Consider the following 13,220-nt stretch of genomic DNA (forward strand, 5'->3'; position numbering starts at 1 on the left):
ACGTAATAAGTATTAATATACTTCATATAAATGAATTGTATTCCATAACTTATCCTATGATTGCTATTAGTGAGGGTTTTTCTTTATATATTTTTTAAATTATTTTTACCTAAAAATATTATATTAATATTTTTATAGAATATTTTAGATGGTTTTAATATGTATATATCAAAAATAAATATATTTTTTTTTAAAATAACCTTAAGCAAAATATTCTCAATAATAACATCACAAAATCAATTGTCTCTTTTAGCCAAAATCAAGAAGAGAGGCTTAAATTTGAAATCTCTTATAAAAAAAAAATTAAATTAGCTAGCTAATTGTTTGTAATCAACACTTTCTTATTACTTGAAGTCTTAGATTTATACTTTGAAAATATTTCCATTTAAATAGAAAATAATATATAAAAACAAATTTAAGAATGCATAGAAAAAGTACTTAATACACTAAACTAATCTAAGAAGAAGAAAAAAAAGAAGAAGAGAGAGAGAGAGAGAGAGAGAGAGAGAGAGAGAGAGAGAGAGAGAGAGAGAGAGAGAGAGAGAGAGAGAGAGAGAGAGAGAGAGAGAGAGAGAGAGAGAGAGAGAGAGAGAGAGAGAGAGAGAGAGAGAGAGAGAGAGAGAGAGAGAGAGAGAGAGAGAGAGAACTGATCTAAAGCTTAGAAAAGTAAAGTGAGTCTTGAAAGTCTTTGGAAAGAAGAAGAAGAGAGACTTTCGAATTACTGCCTCGAAGGCTATTGATTTGGAGCCTGCTGATATGGAGGGGGTAAAAATTTTAGATTTAATAAAACACTTGTTGATTTTAAATTATCAAAATCTGTTAGGATTGACATAAATCTTCATTATTTTGTTATGATATTCTTAGATTCTGTTATGTAACAACATTAGATTTAACCGCTTAATATTCTTAGATTCTACTATGTAATAACATTAGATTTAGCTGCTTGTTACTTGCATTTTTTTTTTGAGTTGCTTAAATAAGACCTCTAGTGATCAATAAAGTTGTGAAGTTTTAGAATAAATGTGTTAATTGCTAGCCCCTACATTTTATTCTGTGAAAATTTTACAAATTGATATCAGAGCCTATTCTTTTCTTGAGAGACCTATGAGGTTGAGAAAGCTTAAACACTTATCATTTTTCCTAAAAAACCTAACCAATGTAAAATAAGTTCAGAAGCCTCTTTGAATGTGATGGTATATAAATTATCAAGTATGGGATGTTTTAATGGAAGCTTACCTTGATGCTAATGATGAGTGGGAAGTCATTGAAAATACATATGAGGTTCCTTCTTTATTTGACAATCTAACTATAGCTCAAATAAAAAATCACAAGGAGAGTAGGCAAAGGAAATCAAAGGCAAAAGCTAGCTTATTTGCAGCTATTTCATCTTTAATCTTCACTAGAATTATGACACTGAAAACAACAAATAAAATTTAAAACTTCTTGAAAAAGGAGTATGAAGAACATGAACGAGTGAAAGGCATGCAAGTTCTAAATCTAATAAAAAAATATGAAATGCAAAAAATAAACGAGTGAAGGAATCAGAAACCATCAAGGATTACTCTAACAAACTTCTTGACATTGTAAACAAAGTAAGGCTTCTTGGTATTGATTTTTCTGATTCTAAAATTGTTTAAAAAATTCTTATAACAGTTCTTGAAAAATTTAAAGCTACAACATCATCAATAGAAAACTCAAAGCTGTATTAAGCATCACTTTAGCAGAACTACTAAATGCACTCAAGGTTTAAGAACAAAGAAGACTTATGAGACAAGCAAGTTTTATGGAAAATGGTTTTTTTTTGCTAAATCATATAACAAAGAAACAAAAATAACAACAATAACATAATATTTCCATCATGTCCTTACTATAAAAAATCTTATCATCCACAGAGTATATGCTGGTGGAGGCTGAAAATAAAATGTCACAAGTGTGATCAGTTAGGACATATTGAAAGTGTATGCAAATCTTAATAACAACAACAACAATAAAAGGATGTTAAGATTGTTGTTGAACAACCTGAAAAAGAGGAATTGTTTATGGCATCATGCTTTGTTACCAGTAGCGTGAAAGAGAACTGGCTTATATACAATGATTGTAAAAGCAATATGACTTATGATTAAGAGCTTTTCAAAAAGCTTGACAAAATTGCCATTTCTAAAGTAAGAATTGGAAATAGAGTATCTCTAGTAATAAAGGGTAAAGGACCAATGACAATCATAGGCAACACAGGTTTAAAATTAATTTATGATATCTTATATGTTTCTAAAATTAATCAAAATATTTTGATTATTGGTCAATTTCTAGAGAAAGGATATAAGACGTTATTTGAAGACAAGTTTTGCTTGATTACTTATACACAAAACAGAGAAGTGTTTAAAATTTTAGACGGAGAGTAAAAGCTTTGCCTTGAATTTTATGGAAGAAGAGCAAGCTACAACATATAACAAAAATAGTGGTGCAATGCTTTGGCATATAAGATTGGGGCATTTTCATCATACAGCTCTACTTTTTATAAAGAAGAACAATCTTGTGAAAGACTAACTTGATTTAGAAAAAGAACTTTCTTCATATGTAGCCTGCCAGTATAAGAAGTAGATAAGACTTCGTTTTCCATAAAATAAAACCTAGAGAGCTGCACAAAAACTATAGTCCGTGTATACTAATGTGGGAGCTCCTCTGAAAACACCATCATTGAATGCCATTACATTGCTTTCATTAATGATCATACAGGAATGTGTTCGATTTATTTCATGAAGTATAAGTCTGAAGTTATTGATATCTTTTGGAAGTTTAAAGCTTCAGTAGAAAAAAAAGTACAAACAAAATACAAGTGATTAGATCAGATAATAGAACAGAGGATACCTTGGAGAAATTCAACAAGTTCTGTGAAAAAAAAGGCATTGAGCACTAGTTGATAGCCCCCATACCCCTCAACAAAATGGAGTGGTTGAGAGGAAAAACAAAACACTCAGAGATGACAAGGTGTTTATTACATGACAAAGGGCTGCTAAAGAATTTATGGTCTAAGGCTATAAATGCAACAGTTTTCCTATTAAACAGATTGCCAACAAAAACTTTGCAACAAAAGACTTCATTTAAAGCATGGTATGGCTATAAAAAAAAGTTGTATAATTTAAAAATTTTTGGTTGTCTTTGTTTCTCTTATATTCCACAGGTCAAAAAAGACAAACTTGTAAAAAGGAAAGAATTTGAGATCTTTGTAGGCTACAACTTAGTTTCAAAAGCCTATAAGATTTATCTTTTACAAGATAACAAAGTAATTATTAGCAGGGATATCTAATTCTTTAAATCAGAAAGCTAGAGTTGGGAGAATGATAAGAAGTTTAAATTCCAAGAGGAGAATGCTAACATTGATGATGAATTTGTTGCAAAAACCATATCACTCTCTAATATCTATTAAAGTTATAATGTTGTAATGATTGAGCCTACAAGATATGAAGAAGCCATTGTAGATCAACATGGCTGTAATGAAGGATAAGCTTTTGATTGAGAAAAATCAGTCTTAGATGCTAGTGAACAGATCTGTATATAAAAAGGCCGTAGGAGTCAAATGGGTTTATACAACCAAGTTCAATGCTGACAATTCGATAAACAAATACAAAGCAAGGCTTGTTGTCAAAGGATATGCTCAGATGTTTGGGGTGGATTTCTCTAAAACTTTTACTTTGGTTGCTAGGCTTGATAGCATAAGAATGCTACTTGATCTTGCTGCTCAAAATGGTTGGATTATACACCAAATGAATGCCAAATCTGCTTTCTTAATTGTATAGTTGGAGGAGGAAATATTTGTAAAGTAACTTGAATGTTTTGTCGTTTAAAGAGAAGAGAAAAAAGTATATTTACTAAAAAAGGCTCCTTATGGTTTAAAGCAAGTACTAAGGGCTTGGTACAACATGATTGATGCATATTTTTTAGACTTTAGCTTTACAAAAAGTCTAAATGAATTTACAATTTATCTTAAAAAAGTCAATAATGAATTGATTGTGGTTTCTTTTTATATGGATGACTTACTTGTGACAAGAAATAACATGAAGCAGTTGATGTGTTCAAAAGAGGAATGAAGGATGTTTTTGAGATGACTAACCTGGGAAAGATGACATTCTTCCTCGGCATGGAAGTTAAAAAAAAACAGAATGAAATCTTTATATGTCAACAAAAATATGCTAAAGAGATTCTAAAGAAGTTCAACATAAAAGAGAGCAGCCTAACAATAACACTAATGAATCTAAATAAGAAATTTTACAAAGGAGCTGCGAAGATTGATGAAAAGCTCTACAGAACCTTAATAGGGTTCTTAATATAACTTATTTACAACAAGACTAGATATTATGAATGCTACAAGTGTACTTTCAAGGTATATGCATTGTGCAATTGAAATTCATTTTCAAGTAGCAAAAAGAATTATCAAATATATTAAGGGAACAATTGACTATGGATTGATGTTTTGTCAAGTTAAAAACTTCACGCTCCATGGTTATTCTGATAGTGATTGCTCAGTTGTGTTGATGAAATGATGAGCATTTCAGGTTTTTGTATAGCTTTGATTATGCTATTTTTTCACGGAGCTCTAAGAAGTAAGAAGTCATAGCTCAATTCACAGTACAAGTAGACTATGTAGCTGGTACTGCTACCGTTAATCAAGCCATTTGGATTATAAAATTGATGGCTGATCTACAGATTGAGCAAAAAAAAAACACAAATTCTTGTAAACAACCAAGCTATAATTTCAATTACAAAAAATCTTGTGTTTCATGGCAAAATGAAATATTTCCAATTAAAATTCTATTTCTTAAAAGAAGTACAAAAAGAAGGTGAAATATAGCTGATTTACTACAAAACAAAAAATTAAAATGCTATATCCTGATTAAGTCATTTTCTAAAACAAAAAATTAAAATGCTGATATCCTGATTAAGTCATTTTCTAAAATTAAATATAAATTCTTGAGACAAAGACTTGGAGTTTACAGCTTTAAAGCAAAAAAAAAAATGTTGAATTGATGTCTTAGAAGTTACTGATACGCTAATCAAAATTTTAGATTTAATAAAATATTTATTAATTTAAAATTATTAAAATCTGTTAGGATTAACCTAAATTATTTTATTTTGTTATGATCTTTTTAGATTGTGCTACGGAACAACAATAAATTTAGCTTAGTTTAGAATAAAGGTGTTAATCGCTAGCCTCTGCTTTTTATTCTGTTAAATCCTACATAGACACATGGCAAAGAGACACGAATCCATCACCCTGAAATGGCTAACCTAAGCTACATCCTCTTACGTGTGTCAACGCACCAATGATTTGTCTAGCTGAGTCACCTTCTTCATTGTACTGTTCCAACACGTTGCCTTATGCACCAACACATGTCCACTCCATGCACGCACACCTCTTCCATTTCCTCAAGCCGCTATTGGCCATTCCTTCTTCTTTTTAACGCCAATCTTCTCTTTGCTCTTCATTCCTATACCAACAGCAAACCAAGAATATTACATAAAAACCCACAAAAGAAAACACGGAGAGATCAAGTTTCTTAGTTACTTTCTTGAAACACTAGCAACTATGGCATCTGAGCAAGCAAGGAGAGAGAATACTACTAGTGAGAAAGAGTTTTCTGTGGAGAGAGAGAGAGTCCCAAAAATAGCTAACCATTTTGTGTCTTTGATTGAGAAACCAAAAGAGTCGGTTGTCCTTGTTGGTGTCATGGAAAGCTTGAGTACTGAAGGTGGCAATAAAATGGAAGCGCAGTTTGAGTCCCTTGCTGATAAAGTGAGAGCTAGGACAAATGTTTCTAGTGATAAAGAAAGGGAAAGAAGGGAAGAAGAACAAGAAAGGAAAGCAAGAGAGGGATATTCTGTTGGGAAATTTGAAGTGAAAGGTGAAGATGAGAGAGGTGGTAGAAAAGAAAAGAATGGTGAACAAAATAATGAGCAAGAACTTTCTCTAGATGAAATTACGAAGTTAAGAGGAACGGCACAACAGAATTCATTGGAGGCTTTAAAAGCACCTGAAGAAAGATATGAGAAAGAAAAAGAGAAGGCTAGCCAAGTTGTGGGTTGCAAAGAGAAGGCTATGCAAGCCAAAAACACTGCTGCGGAGAAGGATGCACGAGCGAAAGAAACTTCTGGAGATAAGGCTGGACAAGCAAAAGACATTATCTCAGAGAAGGCTGCACAAGCCAAAGACATTGCTGTGGAGAAGGCTACACATGCCAAAGACATTGTCGCAGAGAGAACTGCACGAGCCAAAGACGCTGTTGCGGATAAGGTTGAACAAGCAAAAGATACTGTTCTTGGAGGGGCTCAAAAAACTTCCCGTAATCTGGCAGAAAAGGGCTCTCGAGCCAAAGATACTGCAGCGGAGAAGACTTCACAAACCAAAGATTCTATTTGGGAAGGGGCTAAAAAATCATGTCAACAGATTGAAGAGAAGGCGTCTCAAGCGAAGAGTACTGTCCTTGAAGGAGCTCAGAAATTTGCAGAGAAGGGAGCACAGGCAAAAGACACTGTAGTTGAAGGGTCTCAAAAATCCACCCAGTATGCTGCAGAGAAGGGAGCACAGGCAAAGGACACTGCAGCCGAAGGGGGTAGAAAAACTACTCAGTTCATAGCAGAGACGGGAGTACAAGCAAAGGACACTGTTGTTGAAGAGACTCAAAAAACTACCCATTTTCTTGCAGAGAAAGGAGCACAGATGAAGGACACTCTAGTTGAAGGGGCTAAGAAATTTACCCAGTATGTAACAGAGAAGGGAGCACAAGCAAAAGACACCATTTTTGAAGGGGCCAAGCAAACGTCAGAGTATGTTGCAGAGAAGGAAGTGAGAGCTAAAGATGTGACAGTGGAAAGTGGCAAAGAAGCTGTTAATTATGTAGATAAAGTGGCTGTGGATGTGAAAGACAAGGCCACTGCAGCTGGATGGACTGCTGCTCATTACACAGCTGAGAAAGCAGTGGAGGGGAGCAAGGCAGCCGCAAGGGCAGCAGAGTATGCTGGTCAAAAGACTGCAGAGCTTGTAGGCAAGCCGTTGGGTGCTGCTAAACAGACTGCTACGGAAAGTGGTGAGAGTATGAAGGAGTATACAGCTTGGAAAAAAGAGGAGGCCGAGAGAGAGCTTGAGGCCCGAAAAGCAGCTGAAGGAGAGCTACAGTTAGAGAAATAGTGTGTCTAGGAGTTGTTTTAGCAGGGGTTGGATTCACATTGTGAAGTTTACGATGCTCTTTTAACTGCAATTTCCTGTAATGCAAATTTTTCTTTAATATCTTGAATAGATGTTCTATTTCGACATCGTTGGCTTCAATGCAAGGAATGCCACTACAGGCCAATATTGAAATTGATGGATTAAACTCTGTCTTTCTAATTGAAATTGAAAATGTGGACTAGTTTATTACATTTGTAGTACTTGAAATATAAATTGAATATATGTTGCCTGATTGAGGATGATTAGAGGAGTTTCTAAGGAAGAGAATACAAAGAAGAATCACAAGTTCATGCAACAGGAGGTCAAGGGCCAGAAGAAACGTGCATCACTAAGAAATTCAGCGAGCAAGTCTCCCCTGAAGGCGATTAACAAGAACAACAGGATTGGCAGCAGCATACAGGGCGCCGTTGGCCAAACTATAGTGGAGATTGCTCAAGCAACCAAAGATCTTGTTATTGGGCAACACCAACCTGGCGCGGGGAAGAATGCTGGTGGATACGAGACAAGCCACTGCAAGAATGGAAAGCAAGTAGAAGATGCGGACCAGGTGGCAAGCTCATATTTGGATCGCTTAGAGCATCCAAAACAAAAGGGCTGACTTTGTTGGGTCGTAACTTTCACATACGGACTCCAAATATGTATTATAACATGTTTTCGGAAAGCCCAAGATGTGTTCTCCATGCTTGTATTTGGATTAGGCCTGAAGGGTCATTTAGCTTGTCATTTGTCATTTGGGCACTTTAAGTTTCTTGCACGGTAGTTGGAGTTTTTTTTTCTGTTTTTTCATTTAGCTTTTTTTTTAATTAATTTGGGATTGTTTCACAATTTAATAGAGTTGTTTTAGAAGTCTAAGAGTTTAGTTTTTCTATTTATTTGGTTGTAATAACTTTACGATGGGCAGATTTTAATGAAAAAAAAGAACTTTTTTGAGTAGTTAACTCAAATATCTCTTTTTTTTCTCGGCGGAATTATAGATCGAAGAAACCCTTGTCTGTTAGAACGCGTGTGAATTCCATTCTGGTCTGCATCAAGTTGGTATCAGATCTCAGTCAGTTATCGTCGTTATAGCACTAAAGAGACGCACAAACCTACTAAACCTTCATAAACAATTGTTGGATGAAGTCTACGAGCATAATAAGATTGCACGACTACAATAGCAAGTCAAGACATTAACACAGTAGTTGGCAGCATCGATGGTTCACCATCAGGATTTGAATTCCCAAGATGTGGAAAAGGAGTCCGAAGGTGATAAAAATCCATTCACCCCTTAACTAGCATAGATGAGACAGTCGAGTGATGAATTGAGGTGCTGGGAGTCAGGCCTCAAGGTCGAACACCAAAGTTCCATGGTGGTTTGCAAGCGGATGAGTACCTTGACTGGATCAATACAGTAGATGAAGTTTTAGAGTTTAAACAGGTTTCAAAAGACAGACAGGTAACACTGGTTACAATAAGGCTAAGAGGTCGGGCATGGGCTTAGTGGCAATAGTAAAAAAAAAAACAAGGACTCTACAAGGGAAAAGCAAGATCACATTCTGGGACAAGATGAAAAAACACATGCATTTTGTGTTTCTACCATACAACTACACACGAACACTCTACCAACGGTTACAAAATCTAAGGTAGGGAAATCGCTCAATTGATGACTACACAACAGAGTTCTATTAGTCAGTGTCATGGGATGCAATTGTAAAGGACAAGGAGTTGTGGGTTGTGCAGTATATTGGAGGGTTACAGATTCAATTCCAAGATGTCTTTAATATGTTTGATGTGTTAAGTGTGTCGGATGCCCACCAGAGAGCAGTACAACTAGAGAAACAACTGGTGCATAGAAATATGAAGGGTGTGAATTTTAGGGGTTTTGGTGTGGGTACAAGTAACAACAGCAGATGAACATGGAGTATGAATTTCAGGGGTTTCGGTACAAGTGGTGCAAATAGCAGTAGCAACGGACGAGCAATCGTTCCACCATCTACTATTGCAAAGCCTATTGTACCTATACACATAACAATACCAACCTCAGGTTTTCATTGTTTTAATTATGGAGAACCAGGACACATATTCATAGTGTAAGAAAGGACAACGAAGGGGATTATTTACGGATGTCAAAGAAATTGTCAGGGAACAAGAGGGCGATGTTGAGGTAGAACCAGTTTATGATGAGGAGTGTCTAAAGGGAAACGATGGTCCATTATTGATGATTCACAAGAGGTGTTTGGGATATTGCCCAGGTGAAGATGTTGGTGTTGAAACTGAGATATTTATAGCAATATAGTGGTAATCCAGGAGCGTTTAAAAGGGGATACATGACCAATATTAATGATCTGACGCAGCTATTTAGCACCACACGGGGCAAAGGATGACTAGTTATGTACTAATGTATTCCAGTCCATCTACACAATTAGTGGGAAAGTATGTCGATTCATCATTGATTCAGGTAACTGTGAGAATATAGTGTCAAATAAGATGGTCTGTAAACTACACATGGCAACAAAATCACATCCTCAACCTTATAAATTGACATGGCTAGATAAGAGGAATGATGTTACAATATCCAAACACAGTTTGGTATCTTTTTCAGTAAGCGCAACATATAAAGATCATATTTGGTGTGACATGGTTTCCATGAACGTCTGTGATCTATTATTGAGCAGAACATGGTTATACGATCGACATATGATGTACAATGGGTTCTTGAATATGTGTATTTTCATGATTAATTCTATCAAGGTTATGTTATTACCAAATAGGGAAATTACAGGCGACATTTCGACAAGTGAGAACAATAATTTATTAACAATGGCTAAGTTCAAACAAGTGAGAACAATAATTTATTAACAATAGCTAAGTTCAATTGCAAGTGAGGTTCTGGCCTAGTGGTGGAAGGGGCTTGTCCCCTTCCTCTGCATCTGGGTTCGAATCTTACCATGCACGCCTGTCACCCCTGCGGTGCCTTACTTGCTCACTGGGCTTGCAGGATGTTCAGTGGGCCGTAGGGATTAGTCGTGGTGTGCGTAAGCTGGCCCGGACACCTCATGTAAATAAAAAAAAAATAAAATAAAATAAAATAAAATAAATGGAAATTAGAGAATTTTAAATGGTTAATATGCTGATCGGAAGAATGAAAGTTGAGGTTGGTACTATTCCACGCAGTGTGAAGTCATTATTGTAGGAATTTTGAGATATATTTTTAGCTGAGCTTCCTGAGAACCTACCTCTGGTAAAGGACATTCAACATCAAATTGATCTAGTTTCAGATGCCAACTTATCCAACAGGCCTCATTATCGGATGAGTCCAAAGCAGTAGAAGAGTTACGGCGCCAAATAGAGGAATTGCTAACAAAAGGGCATATTCGAAAGAGTCTTAGCCCATACACAGTGCCTGCCCTTCTAACCCTGAAAAAAAGATTAGTTAAATGGTGCCACAATATTCAAAAAGTTGGACTTGAAATATAGGTATCACCAGATCCGTATCTGACTAGGAGATGAATGGAAAACGGCCTTCAAAACCTAGGAAGGACTTTTCGAGCGATTTGTCATGCCATTTGGGCTATGTAATGGCCCAATCACATTCATGCAAGTGATCTTAGAATGCACTTACAACATCTTCAAGAAGTTTTGACCGTGTTACTTGGGAAGAAGTTCTTCGCAGTAACAAAAAAATATGTGTTAATTGATCGGGTCTTATTCTTAGGTTACATCGTTTTGTCTAAGGGTCTTTTAATAGACAATTCAAAAATTAAAGCTGTCAAGTAGTGGCCACAGTAGCAAATCATGACTAATGTTTGAAGTTTCCATGGTTTGGCATCGTTTTACTAACGCTTCATTCCCTACTTTAGTGGTATAATGGCCCAGTGATTGATTGTATAAGAAAGCAATAACAAGCTTGCATATACACCTGAGGCCGAAATAACATTTCAAAAAATCAAGGAACGATTTACCACTACCCTAATACTTGTCTTACCAGACTTTTCAAATCCATTTGAGCTACACTGTGACGCATTAAAGTTAGTAATCAGAGTGGTTTTGAGCCAAAATGGCAGGTCTGTTGCCTTCTTCAGTGAGAAACTTTCTGGGGAAAAATTATAGTATAACACTTATGACATTAAATTTTATATAATAGTTTAAGTAGTATGGCAATGGTGACATTATCTGTTTCTTTAGGAGTTTGTCCTATTTACTTATCATGATGCCTTCAAACATACGGGGAATTAAGATAAGATTTCATCTCAACATACATCTTGGGCTATGTACTTATAACAATTCATTTTTGTCATCACATTCAAGATGGGTACACTGAACTAAGTGGTCGACACCATCGGTTATTGAAAAAATTTATTAGTTAACATGTGTGTCAAGGTATTGGGTTTCGACTCCTTTCAAAAGTTATATGCATTTGAATGTTTTTTTGCTACTGTGATAGAGAAAATTCAAAACAACCAGCAAATTGACTTTGTTCTTCAAGACGAGTTTGTTTCAAAGGCACCCAATTGTGTATACCTGAGTGTAGTCTTTGAGCCAAAATCATATAAGAGCTGCATGGAGAGGGATATTTGGGAAGAGATCAGATTTACTTACTGGTAGCCGTGTCTTCTGGCCATCAATGCAGAAGAAGGTTGGTCATTTTGTTGATCGATGTTGGGTTTGTCAAGTTGCCAAGGGAAAAGCCACTAATATCGATTTGTACATGCCACTTTCTGTTCCAATACGACCGTGGTCTGGCATCAGTATTGATTTTGTTCTAGGCTTCCTGCGTACATAATAAGGATTCGACTCCATTTTTGTAGTGGTAGACATGTTTTAAAAAAAGATTCATTTTATCCTGTGCAAGAAAATGACAGATGTTGTTAACGTGGTTAAGTTGTTATTTCAAGAAGTTTATCAGCTGTATGGGCTACTGGAGTCAATTGTGTCGAATAAGGACACTCGTTTCCTAAGACATTTTTGGCGGAGCCTTTGGAAGATGGTTAAGACCCACCTAAACTTCAGCAGTGCTTATCACCCTTAGTTAGATGGGCAAACCGAGGTGGTGAACAGGTTGTTAGGTAACCTCTTTCATAGTTTGATGTTCAATTAAAATCTCAGGATAAGAAGTTTGGCCAGACAAAGTTTGCTCATAACCATGCAGTCAATCGTAGCACCAAGTTCAACCCCTTTGAAATTGTGCACGAACTTCTCCCACAATGCCCACTTAACCTAGTTAATCTCTCAAGCAACGCCAAAGTTAATCGCAAAGCAGAGGATTTTGTCACCTAATTGTAGGACATTTACAACCTTACTCAACAGAACTTGCTGGACTCTACTGCCCAATTCAAATAAATACAGATCGAAAGCGACGTTTTATTGATTTTTAGGTAGGTGACTTTGTTTGGGCCGTGCTTACGAAGGATCATTTTTCTATAGATAAGTATAATAAACTGTCCATATGAAAAATTAGTCCAGTGGAGATTATTGAGAAAATTAATTCAAATTCTTATCGCCTCAAGCTGCTTAGTCATATTCATACAGCAGATGTATTTAATGTAAAGCACCTGGTTCCTTTCCATATAGAATCATCATTAGAGGATGAAGATCTATTGAATTCATGGTCGAATTCTTCATAGTATGAGGAGGATGATGCGAACAAGGTGTCAAGCTCATATTTGGATCGCTTAGAGCACCCATAATAAAAATGGCTTGACTTTTTAGGTTATAACTTTTATATACTGGCTCTAAATGTCAATTATAACATGTTTTTGAAAATCTCATTTACACGACTAAAAGATTGATGTCTTCTTCTAAGTGCAGGAGTGTCGAAGTAATAAATAACCCGGCAAGACCGGGGTCGAACCACAGGAAGGTTAATTGTACAAATTATAAATAACAATAATACAACAACAATAACAATAACAATAAAAACAACAATAATAATAATCATAACAATAATAATAATAATAATAATAATAATAATACTAATAATACTAATATTAATAATAATAATAATAGTAGTAGTAATAATAAT

At 35.5% G+C, this 13,220-nt stretch overlaps 2 protein-coding genes across 2 annotated transcripts in view; both read left to right on the plus strand.

Annotated features, from left to right (window-relative positions):
• LOC105135175 (protein trichome birefringence-like 39) overlaps positions 1-3,794 on the plus strand; it is a 10,388-nt gene extending 6,594 nt beyond the window's left edge. The window contains exon 5 of the mRNA XM_011039928.1: positions 3,561-3,794. Within this exon, the coding sequence (XP_011038230.1) occupies positions 3,561-3,794 (234 nt within the window). The remainder of the gene's footprint in view (positions 1-3,560) is intronic.
• Positions 3,795-5,486: 1,692 nt separating this feature from the next.
• On the plus strand, positions 5,487-9,494 carry LOC105135176 (seed biotin-containing protein SBP65-like). Its single transcript, XM_011039931.1, is given in 6 exon segments — positions 5,487-7,167; positions 7,483-7,611; positions 7,613-7,766; positions 8,526-8,654; positions 8,915-9,043; positions 9,288-9,494. Coding segments are annotated over 6 exon segments (2,334 nt in total). The 5' UTR covers positions 5,487-5,581.
• The last annotated feature ends 3,726 nt before the right edge of the window (positions 9,495-13,220 follow it).

The sequence above is a fragment of the Populus euphratica genome, unplaced genomic scaffold (genome assembly GCF_000495115.2).
Source record: "Populus euphratica unplaced genomic scaffold, PopEup_1.0 scaffold55.1, whole genome shotgun sequence".
Classification (NCBI taxonomy): Eukaryota; Viridiplantae; Streptophyta; class Magnoliopsida; order Malpighiales; family Salicaceae; genus Populus; species Populus euphratica.